The sequence below is a fragment of the Mugil cephalus genome, chromosome 8 (assembly GCF_022458985.1).
Source record: "Mugil cephalus isolate CIBA_MC_2020 chromosome 8, CIBA_Mcephalus_1.1, whole genome shotgun sequence".
Taxonomy (NCBI): Eukaryota; Metazoa; Chordata; class Actinopteri; order Mugiliformes; family Mugilidae; genus Mugil; species Mugil cephalus.
Window position 1 is genome coordinate 19,993,275 of NC_061777.1, and position 17,616 is coordinate 20,010,890.

The 17,616-nt window shown below is 41.4% G+C and overlaps 1 protein-coding gene across 22 annotated transcripts in view; it reads right to left on the bottom strand.

Annotated features, from left to right (window-relative positions):
* Window positions 1–17,616, bottom strand: part of rimbp2b (RIMS binding protein 2b) — a 73,442-nt gene that overhangs the window by 46,710 nt on the left and 9,116 nt on the right. For all 22 annotated transcript variants that reach the window (XR_007113244.1, XM_047591746.1, XM_047591745.1 and 19 more), the window contains exon 2: window positions 14,802–14,924. Coding sequence is in view for 20 of the 22 variants with exons in the window: in XM_047591746.1 (XP_047447702.1) it covers window positions 14,802–14,924 (123 nt within the window). In the remaining 2 variants the exon portion in view is untranslated. The remainder of the gene's footprint in view (window positions 1–14,801; window positions 14,925–17,616) is intronic.

Consider the following 17,616-nt stretch of genomic DNA (forward strand, 5'->3'; position numbering starts at 1 on the left):
AGGGTATGGCTCTAAAATGCTTTGTGGAAACTGGATCAGCGGTATCTAAAGTACGATCAGGCGGGCCAAAGGTTACCACAACACAACACGATCAATATATCAAGCTCTGTTCACTGGTAGAAAAGCGACTTCAGCGCGGATAGGGAATTAGTTAAATAAAGAATGCTGTCTAGTGGAGCCTCGGGATGAGCAGCGTCTGTAAGAGACTGATGAATGGAATAAGCCCTATTCACTAAAGAATCACATGCAGACGTTTGTGACAGTATCAGAACAGTGTGAGTACACAAATAGAAGAGAGAATCACACTACTCTGGAGTTGGACCTTCAACAAATCCCTGCATCTTGGTGCTGAAGGATTCATACGGCAGCAGGATAATATGTCCAAACACAAAGAAGATGTTTTGACCGTCATGGTCATTCCTCCACTGTCACTTGGCCTCAAAACCCAGTATAAGAAGATCAAATTTGGTTTACTAACTTACGGAGTCTGGATCAGAATGGATTAAAGGACAGCAAAAAGTAAAAGAGATGTATCTTCACTGGTTCACTAGTTCGCTAGTCTCAGACTGTAGGACGCCACTGTATGATATTAAAAAAAGTAGCTTTTCATAAGGTGACAGGTTTTCATTGACAATGATGATTTAATTAAAACAACATGTCGCTTCCACAGGGACTCACTTGAGTCACAAAGGTTAAATTGATCCTGGGTTGACATGAATATCTGTACCTTACATGAATCTGGGTTATTTTTTTATGTCATTAATACAACAAGACTGAGGGAATTTCATGACTGTAGCAAAACATACATTGCCATGTGTAAGGAAAAAGTCCCCCCTGACTTCCATCAACACTTGCAGACACTGCCTATGTAGACATAGCTGCTTAGATCCTGGCGCAAATGAGGGGTGATCCCTGCTGAGGCTCAGTTGAAAACAAAACAAATATCCTATTTTTACAGTAGAGGGCCCTGTAATTCGAAGGAGAATGAGGACTGCGAATCTGAAACTAATATTCGTTTAGTCTGTGGCTCCCTTGAAGGCACAGTAAAGTACATTTTGTAATCAACAGACCTTTACTGCTAATTTAGTAGGTATCATGGTCTCGCAGATGCGGCAGGGAAAAAAATCATCACAGGTGACATTTTAGTCAAACTGAATGTGAGTTAAGATTAATGTCCTGCTTTGTGCATGACCAACAGCACCAGGGAAAACTAGAACAACCGCCTTGACGTTATATGCCAACCATTCAATCTAATTATTCAGTTGGGAAGAATTTCAATAAAAGTATTCTTAGATTTGTAAGTTCATCAGTGAACTTAACCTTTGACCCCTCATATTAAAATAAAAAAAAGCACTATAACATTGTATAGGAGAAAATAAACTACAGTTATGTAGCGTTTGGTCTTGCTGCGCAGACACTAAATGAGAAATACGGCTCACTACTGTAATAAAAATACCAACGCTACTTGACATACATTGCGTACAGTATTTCGTTGGGAACACTGAGGCGTAAGTCTGCTGTGCAGAACTGACAGAGTCTAGCATTAGCATATCTACAAGAGCCTGCACAAGACTCAATTATCAATATTTTCTCATCCGGGAATCAGCGAGTGGCTGTCAGGACTTTGATTCCTTCACACTGTGTAGAGAATAAAATGCAGAGAATAAAATGCAGAGAAACAGCACTCCAACCTGTCAATCATATCCCTCTGCATTTCTGTGACTATAAACTCCAATTCAGGTATGCAGCAGGATAAAGAACTCTATTTGTGATGGAAAAAGTTGATCCAAAACATGAACATTTAAAGGACTGAAATAAACTCGACTAAACGTTTTAGTGCAATAATAATAGCCCTAACAGGTGTAATTTCCCTATTTCCCCCTCACTTTTTCCCCTATTTTTATAAATTGTGAGCTTAATTGCAGGAGAAATTGTACCTTTCTGCATTCAATAAACAACATAAAAAGCACTGGCCATCTCAGGTCAGTTTGGAACAGCACAAATGGCCACGATACTTTCATGATCCCTGCCACAAAGTGTGACAACGCACCACTCCAGTCCACCAGACCGAGTGGACATGAGTCAGAGCAGTGTGTGTGCGCGCACCAATTGCTGTGTGTGGTTCTTGGAAGGAGAACTAATGCAGAGCCATCAATATCTGTTGCCTCCAATCAGCAGGAGCTGGATAATGCTGGTTTGGAGGGAACACAACCAACATTAGAACTGATTCAAGCAGTTTAGGCTCACTGGACCTCACTACAATACCTGCCTCATGCAGCTACACTGATAGCATGCTTTAAAAACAAGTAGTGTGAAAAGCCACATAGTAGCCTTTGCACAGCACAGTATTAAATGATTACTTTTCCACTGAGAACACTTGAGTGAATGTTGCACTGTTTCCAGCAGTTACCATGGCATTTGTGCTGGCAAGGCAAAAGTTTTCATTGGAAATTGATGGGAGGCTGCTTTGCAAAACATTTTACATGGCCAGACATGCTGATGCTGATTTTTTTTTTTTAACCGTGCTGAAATTCTGATTTCTCCACAAGGAATACAGTGCCACATCTAAAGCGCTTCTGTGCAGTCTTTGAAGGCATCCAGAACGCCTCCATCTCCCAGCGCATAAAAACTCAAGCAACAGAAAGAAGAAAATAGGCTTTCTACGTACGTGCAGGGATTTATGTGTGAAAGAATCCTTGAGAGTATCAACTGAGTATCAACTTGTAGTCCCTCTTCATTCAATAAATACCCTTAACTTCTTCAAATAACTTTACATTTAGCCTCTTAATAGACACTGCTAAATATTGATATCTGAGGTTCAGGTGTCACATTAGACACTCTCAATATACTGAGTGGACTGGAATACAATATAAAACAAGTTTAATTTTATTGTAATTTCTCCCATGACATTTCATGTTCTATAGTTTGTGTTCCTTAGTTTTCAGTAACCTTTGTTCTGCTCTTTACTAAAAATTATAATTGTCAGAAAACAAGCTGATTTGCTTCCTTGCTGACAGTTAAATGAAAAGATGGATATCACATTCATGTCTGTCTATTAAATGTAAAGCTACAGTGAGCAGCCCAAAGGCATCAATTGGCACAAAAAAATGGCAACGGGAACTGAGCTAGTCTGTTTTTTGGCTCTGTAAAATCACAACTTGCTGTTGTTACTCTTCATTATGCGAACAGCTTAAAAAACAGGCCGACAGTATATCAATTAGCACGCCTTAGAGTTGCTTGAAAAGCAACAGTAGTAGTGCTTTTTATCTTTCGGACAGGGTCAGACTGGCCTGCCTGAATAACGTCTGTTGGCTCTGGTGAAACACAGGTTTGGTATTCAAACGGTGACGTCGGCCACAAGTTTTTAGAACAGCGCTGTTAGGCAGATGTGGGCTAGCGGTTTAGCAAGTTAACAATTTCTGGGGAAGTGAGTCCTGTTTGAAGGCAGCAAAAAAAAAATCAACTATCCTCACATCCAATAAGCTTCCCCTTGGGAACAGTGACTTTTTAAGCTACGGCACGGCTTTCACTTAGGCATTCAAGTCACACTCGAGGCTCTGTTGAACCTGCCAAGAGAATTGCGCAATTTAGCAGATCAAACAGCAAGTGCACTATATTGCCAGCTACGTCCGTTCGGATAGTTCTCAAAATCCAATCCTCTAGTTTGCATTAAGATGAGGCAGAGCACACAGGAAGCCCACTGACAACAAAGGACAGATCCTCCTAGCCCCCGCTGACCTGCCTTCACAGTCCCGCACACCAAGAAAAAGAATTATGCCGCATGCCAGTCACAATCCACTGCTTTTACCAACTCACAAAAACACAGACTGCTGCAAGTCTGCATAATACTCATTTAACTTGAACAATTCATAAAATAAAAAGAAAATGGGTGTAAAACTGAGACAGAAAAATATATGAGAATATTAGAGAAAGGTAAGATGAGAGGGAGAGTGATTGGTAGCTGGCTGCCATTCTGGCCCGGTGGCCCTGCGGCTGATGCACAGGGTTGCGTAATGGTTCTGCATGCAATGTTAAGCACAGCAAACAGGACTTCAGCACATGTAGCCGAAGAGACCACTCAAGCCTTCTGGGGAAGAGGAGTTATTTCAGTGAACACATACATACACAGGACGAGACGGCCATGTTTTGACACAGTGTGCTAAAAATAGCACATTCTTAATCGGGAAAAAAAAAAAAAAAAAAAAAAACAGAGTGCTATGCAAATCCAGACTGGCACAAGAGGGGAGAGATAAAATATTTCTTCCACAGACAGACCCGAGAGCTGGACTGGAGGGCATGGCAAATAAGAGGAGAGAGTAACCTGCAAACACTCTCATCATGATTCCACCTGACACTCACAGCCACGTTCACATGCAATAAATGAACTGAACCAATTAAGAATCAGCAAGAGCAACTTTGCACATTTTGTTATGTAATTGTCAGCCCGTGGGGCCGTGTGTTAGGAAATGGCGGCAGACAGTCCGGCTGTGTTTTCTGCTGCACATATATGGCTATTAATCACGCTCGGTCTCTTTGCTCTTTTTATATTTCCAGAGAAGCAGGAGCCTGAGGGCAGGCGACCTACGGCAGTGCAGCACGTGCACGCCGGACTTCAGCATCACTGCAAATGTCACACAGTGTTAACTTGCACACTGGAGGGCAGCTTACGGTGAGAAGATCACAAGGACGACCTATAAATGGCACCTTCTCACCCAACTCTTTATGGATGCAAAGTTTGCCAGTGCTTTGATGATCAGACTCTCAGCGCCTTCTGCTAAAACACATCCTGTTTTTCCCCCTGTTTTAACATATTAATTGCCTTAGATAAATGTAAATACACATTTTGTTGCATTCTAGAGTCCAAATAAAATTAGTGTGTAGCAAAATTACACCAAAAGCGTCGCAGTCCACCCTGTAAAAAATGATAGGGAATGCTGATGAAGACTGGTAAACAGATCAAGCAGGTAGATCAGGACACATAAACAGACATACAGGTAGTTTTCATGTTGCATCCACATAATAGAACACACCCCTCTCTTCTATCGCTATCTCTTTTTCTTTTTTTCGCCCTCCCTCTATCTCTCTCTCTCTCTGTTGGGTGCATGAGAGAAGATTTCTGCAGGGCGTGTTGGAGTGTGAGTCATCATCATTGCAGAGAGAAAAAGAGGGGAGAGGCATTCTTTAAGTCAAAGGCAGTGCTTATGGCAGCAATGCACCAAGGGAACACCAATTGTCGTGCCCTTTACCAGGGTAAATAACCACCAAAAATAAATCAACAAACAGCCACAGGTAAAGGAGTCCCAAGATAGGAAGAATTCACTATCTTGGTGTTATAGAACATCACCGTAGTCTACTGGATAATTAGGCACTGCTGGCTTGGGCCTAAATGAATAATCATGAGTGATTTTCCATTGTGGTCCCATTACTGTGATGAAAACAGGCTTGTACACACTGTTCTAGTTCACTACCTTTGACAGTGTAAAGTACATTCTTCATAACAAACAACAAAAAATCATGGGTGCAGCTAGGATTGTTAGTGGGGTAGTTGATTGACAGAAAATCATTTTATTTCATTTTAAGTTAATTATTAAAGCAGCATTGCAAGCAATAGTTTCAAATTTGAAAGAATAACAGACATCCAAAAGGAGATTTTATAGACTAAAATAGGGGTGACTATTGGCAAGGACTTCATGATGCGATACGTATCACGATACATCATTGCAATATTATGATATTGCGATATATGGCAGTATTCTACATTTCACTGAGAAATTTTAAATGCAGCTCAAAATACAAGTTGTATGTACATCAGATGACAATGAGGACAAAGTGAGTCAAAAAACAATATTAATCCAAATGATCCATTTCCAATTCATTGCACTTGTACAGAAAAGGTGGTGGTGTAGGTGTGGAAGTTGTTTAAAGTAGATATTGTATCGCGATATATTGCCATATCGATATTTTTTCCCACCCCTAGACTAAAACATGATTATATAATTTCTGTTTTGTTTGCTCATATATACACATATCATTTGCATGTTCGGCATTAGTTTCAAACAAGGTTAGTTACATAAAACATAAAAAGCAGCATCATTTTTCTATCTGCAGTGAGGATGTTTCTAGGAACTTCCTGAGATGTTAAGAAAGTTCCAGATAAACTGCACTCGAAGGAGGTGGAGTTATCTCACAGCACTGGCAGAAAGGCTTTACGTAAGAACTAAGACAAAATATAAATATACAGATAAAAAAAAGAGTCTGACCTTTGTGAAAACATCTAATAGCAACAATTCAACCTTCTTGACTGAACGTTCCACAGACCTCCTGAATACGCTCACACACACGGTGTAAAGGTAACTGTCTCCAAATCACTTTTTCTAGCCTGTTCTTACCTTCTCCCACACAGAGACGGTACAAGCTTTAAAAACTAGTTCCCTCATATCCAGGCCACACTCAGGTAACCGCTGATGGGTCTTGGTCTCCACAAAAGTCTGTCTGGACTGCCGGCGAGGTGGCGAGATAGACGGACCGATCTTCGCAGAATTTGGAGTTCGCAACATAGGTCTGCAACCTGAGCCTGAAGTTCAGCTGGAACGAATGCTGATATCCAACCCTGCTGATTAAATTACTGCGTGTAGCCGAAGCTGCAGCAGCCCAATAATACACCACCGCAGACTCTAAAAGATAAGCAAGGTCTGACACAGTAAATGAATATGAACTCGTCTCGAACACATCACTTCTCAATCAATTCAATGAGACGGTGTGTCCAAACTTTTGACTGGTAGTCTGGAAGGCTATGTCTTCTTCACTACACAAGAGCAATAATTCAGTCCCTGGTTATTGGCTCAGTGCCATATTTACCTTTGTAAAACCTCTGTCAGACTTTAAGTTGGTTGCAGCTCAGGGAGTGTGAAAGTGGGTCCTTGCTATATTTTCTGGATGCAATACACAACAAGATATAGTGGATGTTTATTCGCTCTGATTTTGCTTTAATAGTCGGACCGGATTTCCCCGGGCTGTTTCTCATTTCACTGGAAAACTGTGTGATACCCAAGACATCAACTGCTAAGAGATACAGAGAGAGAGAGAGAGAGAGAGAGAAGGAAGTAAATGCAATTTAAGTAAATGACCCAGAAAATAACCTTTTTCAAGTGAACTCATTGGACAAAAAGTCATGTCAGTAGTGTGAGTCATCCTAAGTCAGCCTGTCAGGACCACTTGGCCCTCACACTTATACTAAAGTGCCTGTTAAGAAGAAAACCTCAAAGGGGGCATCATCTCAAATGCAGCGAGGAGCAGGAGTCTGTGCTCAACAGTCAACAACTACCGAACAAAATGCTCAGATGAACAAGCATTCCTGATCGAGACAGAGGAGGAATTTGAGGAAGCAAGAGAGGGTTATGGCGGGGTACTATAACCAGACACCATTCCAGACACAGTTAGTCACAGCTTTACTGACACTGTCAGTGGACAGTTCACAAGTCAGCTCCCCCGTCTATATCTATATAGAAATGCTAGGAGTCATCACTGGTCTTCAGCACCGATCTAATACAGAAATTAAGCACAATTACACAGAGAATGTAAAACATGGTACACTTGTACATAATGTTGAAAAAAAAAAGTAGTGAAATATTTAAGGAAGAACTGTATTAATGGTGCGTTCCATTTAACTTGGAGGTCAGATCTGGGAATGACGGCGTTCCAGTTACAGAAGTCGGAAAACTAGATGGCCTCGTCCATGAAAGCTCTTGCCTCGTCCAAACATAATTTGTTGGAAACTTGGTGTGTTCAATATTTACACGAGTGCAGAGTAAAATAAAAAAATGAAATAAAATCTTGATATTAACTAATATTATTGCTATTATGTTAAACTAAATTTAGGCTATTAAAAATATACAAATTGTAAATCGAACAGATAACTTGAACCAACTCATGAGTTTTTTACTAGAATTTTTTACAGTGATGATATATAGATCCCAGGAGGCAGAAATTTGTAAAAATATTCACCACAGTTTGCCACAATGGCGTTTCACACTGTTTTGGTTTTACAAGGCTATTGTTTTAAGCCCGAAACGAAAGCATTGGACGAATTAAGTTTAAGTTTTCTTTAAATGAAAACATGGGCCAGATTTATTTTATGACAATACATGGGTCAGATTTCATTCAATCTAATACTTGTTGAGAATCTGATGAAGAGCACACTGTAAAAAGATAAGGTTTTTTTTTTTTCTTAGGTATGAACTGTCACTTTAAACTGCTCTAGTACTTGACAGTGCAGCTCGGGGATTTCAATAATGGGCATTGTAATTAGCCACCACATAAGAGGAATGACCTTATTAAGCTGCTGCTGGGTCACCGGCAGATTTAGGTTACCAAAACACATGTGCTACCAATTATTCTTTTTTGCCGTTTTATACATTTTTCTTTTTCTCAGTTGGCACAGGAGTGCAGAAACACACCGATACACAGAGTCAGATCATTCTTTAGGAGAGGAGAGTATCAATATTTATGCACTAGCTGAGTCCATAAATACCAGCGGCCTGTCCAAAAATCAATGCATGCCTGCTACATATTTTAATCTCCCCATGAAGGTCACATTACTCCAACAAATGCCTAAGAGGGCGAAACAGACATGCTGAACTAAACCACTGCATTCGTGACCCTGCCCTAACAAAAATAATGTAACTGAACTATAAACTGTATTAAAGAGGGTGAAAACAGAGAGAGCTCATCAGCCATAAATAGATTTATTAAAGCCATTATGTGCCACACACTGCGTCTGAAGAGAGGCCGCGTTCTGAGAGATTAGGCCTGTGTAACTCGTGTACATTATAGATGAGGCAGAGGAGAAGGGGAGGGTTCAGTACAGCACTATCAGTTACCAGAAGGCCAATCTAAATCTCCTATATCATGACCAACCTCTATTTCAGAGCCGCAGGGGTGACAAACTAGCAACCTGCTCCCCGGGGCCGCTGTAAACTTTGGCTTAACACGACACAGGGCCGAAGCAAATGAAAACAAAATAAATGTTCTCGTTGCTCAAGCTGACGGACAAAGCGATTCGTGCCATCATGTGAATTTGTCACTTCGCTAACAGAGCTTATGAAAGTTAGATGAACATTTTACGATCTTGTTAAAACCGGTTACATTATTAAAAGGGCACATTCATCCTGAGCGGCAAGAAAGAGAGCCTGTAGCAGATTGAAAATTTAATAAACTCAATGCAGTGGCTGGAGATTGGGAAACTTGGCAGAGATTGAGCTTTGGATTCCTGAATGTGGGCATGAGATGATTGAGCCTCGTTGTATCATGCATGCACTCAAGCGGGTCAAAAGACAGGGGATTCTGCAAACCTGTGATAAACCCATTAACCGGCTTAACTTCAGACACTTCCCTGAGCATTTAATCTGTTATACCAAGCAATGTTTCTACTGCTATTTTTAATATAGCTGCTTTTAGCTCGACATAATAACACACTATCAAAGCGCTACATATTTTTATTTCACTGGCTTTGAATGCTTTTATCTTAAATCTACATGTTTTGCAGCATTTTCTTTTTCTTTTGTGTCATTGCGCCACTGCTGAATGACTAAGGAGAGCAGTGCAATGCCAAAGCCCACGGCTATCATATCAGGCCGGGCTGTAGATGAAGGTGGCTGGTGTCAGCAGGCCCAGAAAGGAGGAGACTGAAAAGGACTCTTTCTGGCTCTACCTGCTCTCTCTGATAAGGTTGTGATCAACGTTATCACACCATCATAAGTGGACCGTTATCGGCTGGGGTAAAAACCACTGCCTACATCCAGCGCTGCGCATGCATGTGTGTTTGTGTGTATTTTTGCCCATGTCTCCGTGCGCGCTGGCGGCAGACACCCTGTGCGTTAAGTCATGCCACACATCCCGCCAGCTCTTCGCAGACCTGTTATAGCCCGAGATGCAACGGGCGTCGTTCCAACATCAACACAGTCTTACAGTTTACGTTCAAGTATCTCAGTGAGGAGATTAAACAACGGCGAGATCCACATTTCTTTCTGCACTGATCACATGAAGCAAGTAGCTGAATGTGAAACTGAAATATGAAGTAATGTCAATACAGCGTAACATGTTCAACGGTTCACTTTTAAATTTTTGGCAAATTCAGTGTCAGAATAATTAATTATTGAATTATTGAAAAAAATGGTCTCAGAGGAAATGCATTTTGGACAAATAACTGGAGTCATTAGGTCGTTATTGTATAAAGTCTCTTTAAAACCTGCAGTCTTGTTGTGTGTTTAGCAGAGAAGGAGGCACATTTTGAATGTTAAATTTGTTCATTATTTACTACGAATGAATAAAATGTAAAAACCCCTCTTGACCATTTTCAATGCAGAATTTTGCATGAGACTGTCCCTGGTTTCCACCTGGCATTTTCACATAATTTTCATATCTATCCTGCACTGTAAAAAAAAAAAAAGCAGGTGAGTAAAGGGTTACGGATAAACTTGGGCCCATAGCCTATGTTTGCATTACATAGTGCCTTGTTCCTTCAATAAATCAGTTGATAATACAAATAATCACTGCGACGTTCTCCAGTCATAGAACAGTTTCTCACAAATGCTACAGTATTTGCTGTCACTGTAGTGGAGAATTGGGGCTGCTGTAGTCAAACAAACACACTAGCGAAATGTACATGATCCCTGAATACTGGTGAAACAACTAGTGAGTCCACTGGACAAGCAGAAAGGACTGCTGAGTGAATGGTGTGTAGCAAAGGCAGCGTGCGGTCCCGGGTCAGCCGGCAGCATCTGAGCGTTAATAAGGGGAGTAATTGAATTAGAGGATCAGTGGAGGCCTGTAGTGTGGGTGCCACGCGGCTCTAATTTCATTACAAGTGATGTAAACATGAGGTTGGCCCCCAGCGCAGGGGCCTCCCACATCAATTCCTGCACAAAAATACACTCGCACACAGAAATGAATCACAGAACTACATATCTGCACTCGTTTGGCTCATGTTACATCCTGTGCCACTGTATAGACGGTGAGTTTTCATCAGCAAGTACTGTAGGTATTAAACAGTAGCTGGTCCATAATAAGTCGATGCGACAATGTCACTGTGATTTTTTTTTCCAGTCTATGTGGTGCAAATTTCTGAGTGACAGAAATAGTCTTGGCCTGATGATTCACTAACTGAGCACAGCTCGAGTAAAGCTGCAGGCCTGCCTGTAGGTCTGCTCCCAGTCATGAATAGTTATGAGAGTAGGAGTTAACCAAGAGGAAACTGCTCACGTCCCAATAAGCCTTGCCCCTTTTCATCTCAGGTGTGACAATGAGACACTCCCAGAGGCAGATCACTTATCAATATGCAAGAGGTGCATTCCGGCCACAGGAAGAAAAAAAAAACTGTCTGATATGAAGACAGACTTTTTTCCCCAAAGGTTTTAAGAGAGCTGCAGTGCCAAACATCACATAAGGGCATCAGGCAGTAAATCAGTAAATTTTCTCCCCTTTAAACAGCACATCTGTTTGTGCGACTCACGCCTATCAAATGTGCAGTCAGTACTGAAAAATGTTGGCTTTGGCCAACCTTTGATGGATGTGCATGTTTTCGTTCTTGACACCCCGGAAAGATTCCCAATTACCTCCGAAGTTTACGCCTGCAAGAGAGCGCACAAGTAGATGTTTCACTGCCATCACAAAGAGACAGGCACTCCACCTCTGAAGCCTTTCCTTTAGGGGTTTGGAGACAATTTAAACAAGATATAACATACTCTGCACTTGCAAACTAAACCTGAATACTTGAACAATAAAATGCCTTATTATACTCAGACACATCACTTTTTGTCTGGTGTGACCAGCAGCTTGTAGTAAGTAATATAGATAGTTCTAAAACAAAGGTAAAACTAAAACAACAGGAGCTTTCTTAAAGACGCTCCGTCTTTAGTTCACTTTGATGGTGGTGAAACAGCTTCAAGAAATCCGGCCCAGTGTCACCTAGCTGTCGCTTTTGGCCACAGATGTCGCTTGTTGCTCTGGCATTCCTGAGAACAGCTGCGAAAAAAATGTCTCTCACCTCTCACAAAGTGCGGAAAACGAGTTGACTGGCTTAAAATGTCTGTTCTGGTAATATGAAATGGTTGCATTTACTTGGCAGCAGAGCAAAGAGCACAGTACGAGTTGGCTCATCCCGAAAATATAAAGTACCAAGCTGCATCTTATACCTAAATGTGATGGAACTGCGACTACAGTATTACTGAATTTAAAGGCAGGAAAGCGACTGAAGACTGAGCATTGCTTCCTCCTTCTCCCAGTAACATTGATCCTAAAAAGTGCAGTCATACACTACAAAGTGCTGTAACAGAGGAAAATTGTCAACTTTTGCAGAATAACAACCATAACACACGATCTGTGAAATTCCCTTTTCAGCACCAATTTGTAAGTCTAGAAAAAGAAACAAACCTAAAAAAATGGTACTCTGGGGTAAAGTGACTTTTATCAAGGTTTCGCACAAGAAAACACGAGTGCCGCGTAAGACAGAAAGCTGTAATGGATGGAGACAGCTGTGTACCTCAGGAAGACGGTATGTGCAGTTTGTTGATTGCATCTCCATCAGAAGATAACAGAGCTGCAGGCTAATGAAGCTTGCTGCAAAACTGCCACATGCTCGGTCAGTTTTTCATTACCACTTCACTATGTCTTACGCAGGACGATGCGGAGTGGGTAATTACCGATCCTACGGCAATATTTCAGGATTCATAATCGTCTCTTTTTCCACTTGAGGGAACTATAACAACACAGCCTCCAGCCCACCCACCCCTTCGCCATTATCCAGTTCCTCCCAGTCCATGTCTCTGTTGACTGAGTGGTAAAAAAAAACCCACCAACTAATGATGTGATAGGATCCGTGTTCACTTCAAAAGCACTTGTTTCCCAGCAACCATGTACGAGGGAAGTCCTTTTGTGTCACCACACCTTGCTCAAGGATGTTATAATCATGAAACAGAACTGAAAAGACGCCACATTAAACATCTGGTTAATGTAAGCAGGCAAATTTAGTATTAAATATAGTTTACACAGAAATGTTAGAGTATCTCTGGGGATTTGGTACCTTTTTTGCGGATTCTAGCAAATTCATTTATATTCCGCTATTAACAAATTGCATTCGGCTGCTTTGAAATTGCTACAGCATGTGACTGAAATGACTGGCGAGCCCTAAAGACAAGTTGACAAGCTAATTATCAAGTAGCCCTGTCACAAGCAGGCGGGGAATTTAAAAATAAATGCTCACACCACCCTCATTATGTAAACTATCACAGTCAGCAGTGCTAACCTCGCACCCTTTAACACAGGAAGGCCACGCTGAAGCTTGTGAAAGGCATGTGATAACATCTGTGCTCCTGCATGTTTGAGAACCGCATCCAAATCAAAACTAAGGAGCAAGAGAAATCTGACACAGATTTGGTTGTTTCTTAAGTACTCATTGTTACCAACACAATCACTAGGCAAAAGTGGCAATCAACAGTGTGCAAGAGGAAGCTGTTAATAACAAAGCTTCAGTTTATGGTTCGGGCAAAAGATGTCACCCATAACATCACCCTCTGTGAAAAACAAGCGTCTGGTAAGTGCTGAGGAGTGACAGGAGAGACAGCCAGCAGCCCCCGTGATTGCACGTATACACACACACACACACACACACACGCACGCACGACTCATCCTCGTCGCACAAGCACCACACTGAGGTCTAATCGATGGAGCTCATTCATATTGAACCACAGACGTCAGGGGAAGCCGGGGGAATTACAAGCAGCTTCTGCTGTGAGATCGCAGCCTGAAGGAAGCCTGAGGAAGAGGAAGCCGGCTTCGCTCAGGAAACCTGCTGTTTATTGTCCACAGCACTTTCAACAGCGGTTAACGGGTTTACTCACTCCAGGAATAATTACAGTGAGCAGGTATAAATTAATTAAACCAAACGCAGTATTCCTTGGTGGTACATGTCAATTATTGGAAAAACAGAACAGTCACTTTGTGTTAATATTTTAGTTCAGCTTTGCTGTGCTCGCAATAAAGGTTGGATTCAGATTGTTAAGTGACAACATGTCATTTATTTTTGGTGAGATTCATCGTTGCATTCAAATGTTTATAAAACTGAAGTACTATATCAAATAAGCAGTAGGGCCACAGGTGGGAAAATCTAAAAAATAGATTAGGTGTAACAATAATATTAAGTGAAAGGCTAAAAGTATTAAAAATTGTTAAGGTATCTAGACTGAGGCCCTATGGCTTTCCCCAGACTTTATTATATACAGTATTGACCGTACTATTAGCATCCTCCCAACCACTCACAAAACGGATACTAAATATTGAAATGTTAATTGTTTCAAGAAATAATAATAGCTTATTATTCATGAGCACACACATGTTTAATAAATATATTTTTGCGACTTAAAAGCATGTTGTGCCAGTCTGCTGAAAACCTGTCGACAGAGATCAGATGAACGTGGGGTTTAACTTAAGTGATGAATTGTCTCCTGACTCTTCCCTGACGTAGTCAGCAGTCATGGAATACCCAGAAAAGTGCCACGTTGACCCCAATTACTCCCAGTGCTGACTCTAAATGAACGTGAAGGAGAAGTGAGAACAGCTCATTTTAAACAACTAGAGGAAAAATAATTCATGGTTCACAAGTTCACAATCCAAAGCAGGGAGAAGATAATTTAAGCCAGAAACTGCTGAAAGCGAATGCCTCCCCAGCAGTCTTCTACCGTCTTTAATGGCCCATGCCAAGTGCAGTATCAACAAGCCTTTATCTCCCTTTCACACACAGGACTCACCAGTAACTTCTGTTGTAGCCTTTGGTGGCTCAGGGTGTCTGAGCTGAGTCGCGACACTCCGCTGTTGTCCTCTAGAAGACAAAAGCTGTCCAAGCAGTGGAGGGGCAAGACTTCATTCCTCACCTGCAGAGGTAGTGGGAGGCAGGAAAAGAACACAAAGATGGAGTGATCAAATCTTTTCAGTCATTTTAATATATAACCTACTGTGTAGTGTCTTAGATGTTTCAACATCAGTATGCAGAGTTGGATCATTTGATCATGTAGTGTTCGGCTAACTTACTGTAATCCAAACAACCTCTCACCAGTGCTGCTACATCCCACTGGTCATGGAATCTGCTAGCACTCTATCTGTAAGTGTAGGTGAGTGGCTGCTCACTGCCAGCAGGAGGGCTGAGTGGGAAAAGCAGCTAACAGCTACACTCGCACAGTGAAAACAGAATGTGTTGTCCCTTCATTGATCTTCACAGGTTCAGTTTGACAATAGAAAGAAGAAAGTAACAACCTGCCCACCTGCTGCTTCCAGCACACTTCCAACACTGCTTTTAACTTAACTTTCTCACTTTTCAAAGAAAAAAAAGGCATGGTGAGAAATTCAGATGCAAAAATATCACACGCTAAAAAGATTGGGATATATATATATATATATATAACAAAAGCAAATTAAAAAGTGTTAATGGGTGGTGCTTGTTAATTTTCTATGTCAAAAGTCATTGATGGAGCAGTATAATAGTCAGCTAAGCTGCATTTCCACTGGCGGCCTAAAAAAGCACAAGGAAATGATTTTATTGCCCAAATATCCTTATTGGGGTTAATACTTTTCACGTGTAGAGGAACTCTGGGTATGGCGTGTGCATACTGATCAAACAGTCTCACAGGCGATTTCCGCACTGGCTCATAAATTCCGTTTGTTGACTTAAGTCCAGCATTTCAGGCGTGTTGAATCTGTATTTCTAAAACTGTTTGTCTCTTTTCCAGCAACGCATGTTGCAAACCCGTAAATTAAAGTCAGCACTAGCACCATTTAAATCCCCTCCATGTGTTTTGCTGTTGCAGTTTCACTGATGCCTGTCTGTCGCTTTATATGCAGTTATCCAACACCTACTGTAAAGTCAGACGTATAAAGCAGTCATTGATTTTTCATACACAAATTTACCTAATCTCTGCACCAGGTCTTTTAAGCGGTATGTAGGCAATCATGTTCACAGCAAAACAGGTTTGTATAATTTGATTGGATAAGCCTTAATTATATTATTAAGCTCTATTAATAGCTCTGTTTATTTACATTTCAAAGTCTGCAGACAACAAGTTACTTAGTTCATCAATAAAAATTAACACTTCAGCACTCATTCAACCAGATACTTACAAACCCACATAAGTATAAGAGGGCAACAAGGTAAAATAACATCCTCCCTCCATGTTCAACCACTTAACCAGCAACGCTGATAGCACTACCTAAACTGCTTGTTATTGCCAAGCCAGTGGAGCTGGCTGGAAATAATAATGCCCCCTATTAAATTATTCATGGATCCAGTCAGGTGGAACCAGATGCTGCTTTTGTGTCATAGAGGGAGAGCTGTAACTCGACTCAAGCATGGAGGACCATCCCTGAATGGAGGGAAAGGCTCCACGGAACAAGCGTGGATGCTTCTGGGCCAACAAACAAAACACAGGATGTCATGACACTGGCTTAGCGGTTCCCATGTGACATTTTCCTGCATGTGTTCAGGCAGAGGACAATGGTTCAGTAGGTTGGTCCGTATGGGGATGAAGCCTGAGGTGCTGCTTGCAGTTCACCGCCCCATGTTGGCGCCGCTTTGTACCCCACCCTGACATTTGTGGCCCTGGCCAGAAGATGACCTTTTTTGTCCATGCCATGCTTTAGTGCTGCATACTAATGCTATGGTGCCGTGTGCCCGCCACTCATAGGAACAAGCAGTTTTATTTTTAGCTACATGTCCCCAGCTGCACATCTCCAACCCGGGGCCAATGGGCAATTAGTGTTTGTTTCTCATGGCAGGAGGCAGTGCAAGAACCTCCCTAACACAAACAGACATCTGGACACAGGCTGGCTCTGTCCTGCCCCGAACCCCTGCCACAAGGCATGACTCTTAAAGCCGTGTAGTTTCTCCATCTCAACTTTCATAGGTGGTCAGAAGGTCCCCTCTCAAGTCTGCTAAAATCCACACCCTGGCTTAGGTATTTCCCCGATACATAATCCTTACATAGGCATAGCAGGGGACAAAAAAACTTAATATGATTAAAAGCTGTAATGATTTCAAAGAAATGCTTGTTCCTCAAAAAGACATTAACAATTAATCTGATACGTTAGATGGGTAGCTACATCTGCATCTGAGAAGTCGCTCTGTTTAAAAAATTTTGGCCATTAATTGGATAAGTCATTACCATGTATCTACAGGCTAAACATAACAGTCGAGCGTTAACAAGCAATCAGTGTAGAGTTGCCAGCTTTGTCCTTAAAATTGGTGAAAAAGGGTCCTTCTAGAACAAAACAAACCAACAAACAAACCATGCTCATCGCTGTTCTTTACGAGACGCTGACTGGTCCGCACTTAGAGAATATATCTGCTTCACAAAGTAAATTAACTGTGTTCATCCTAAAATTAGGTTTCAGGGAACTTAGATTAGATTTTCTACAATAATGGTTTCAAGTTGGTTGTTTTGATCAGTCCAAAAGCCTGGAACAAATTCATTTTAACTATGATTAGTCTGTTCAACCACGGGCAGAGAATCAGAGCATTCCATATTTCTTTATTTGCGATAATTGCCAGGAATGATTGTAAGCATCTATATTAAA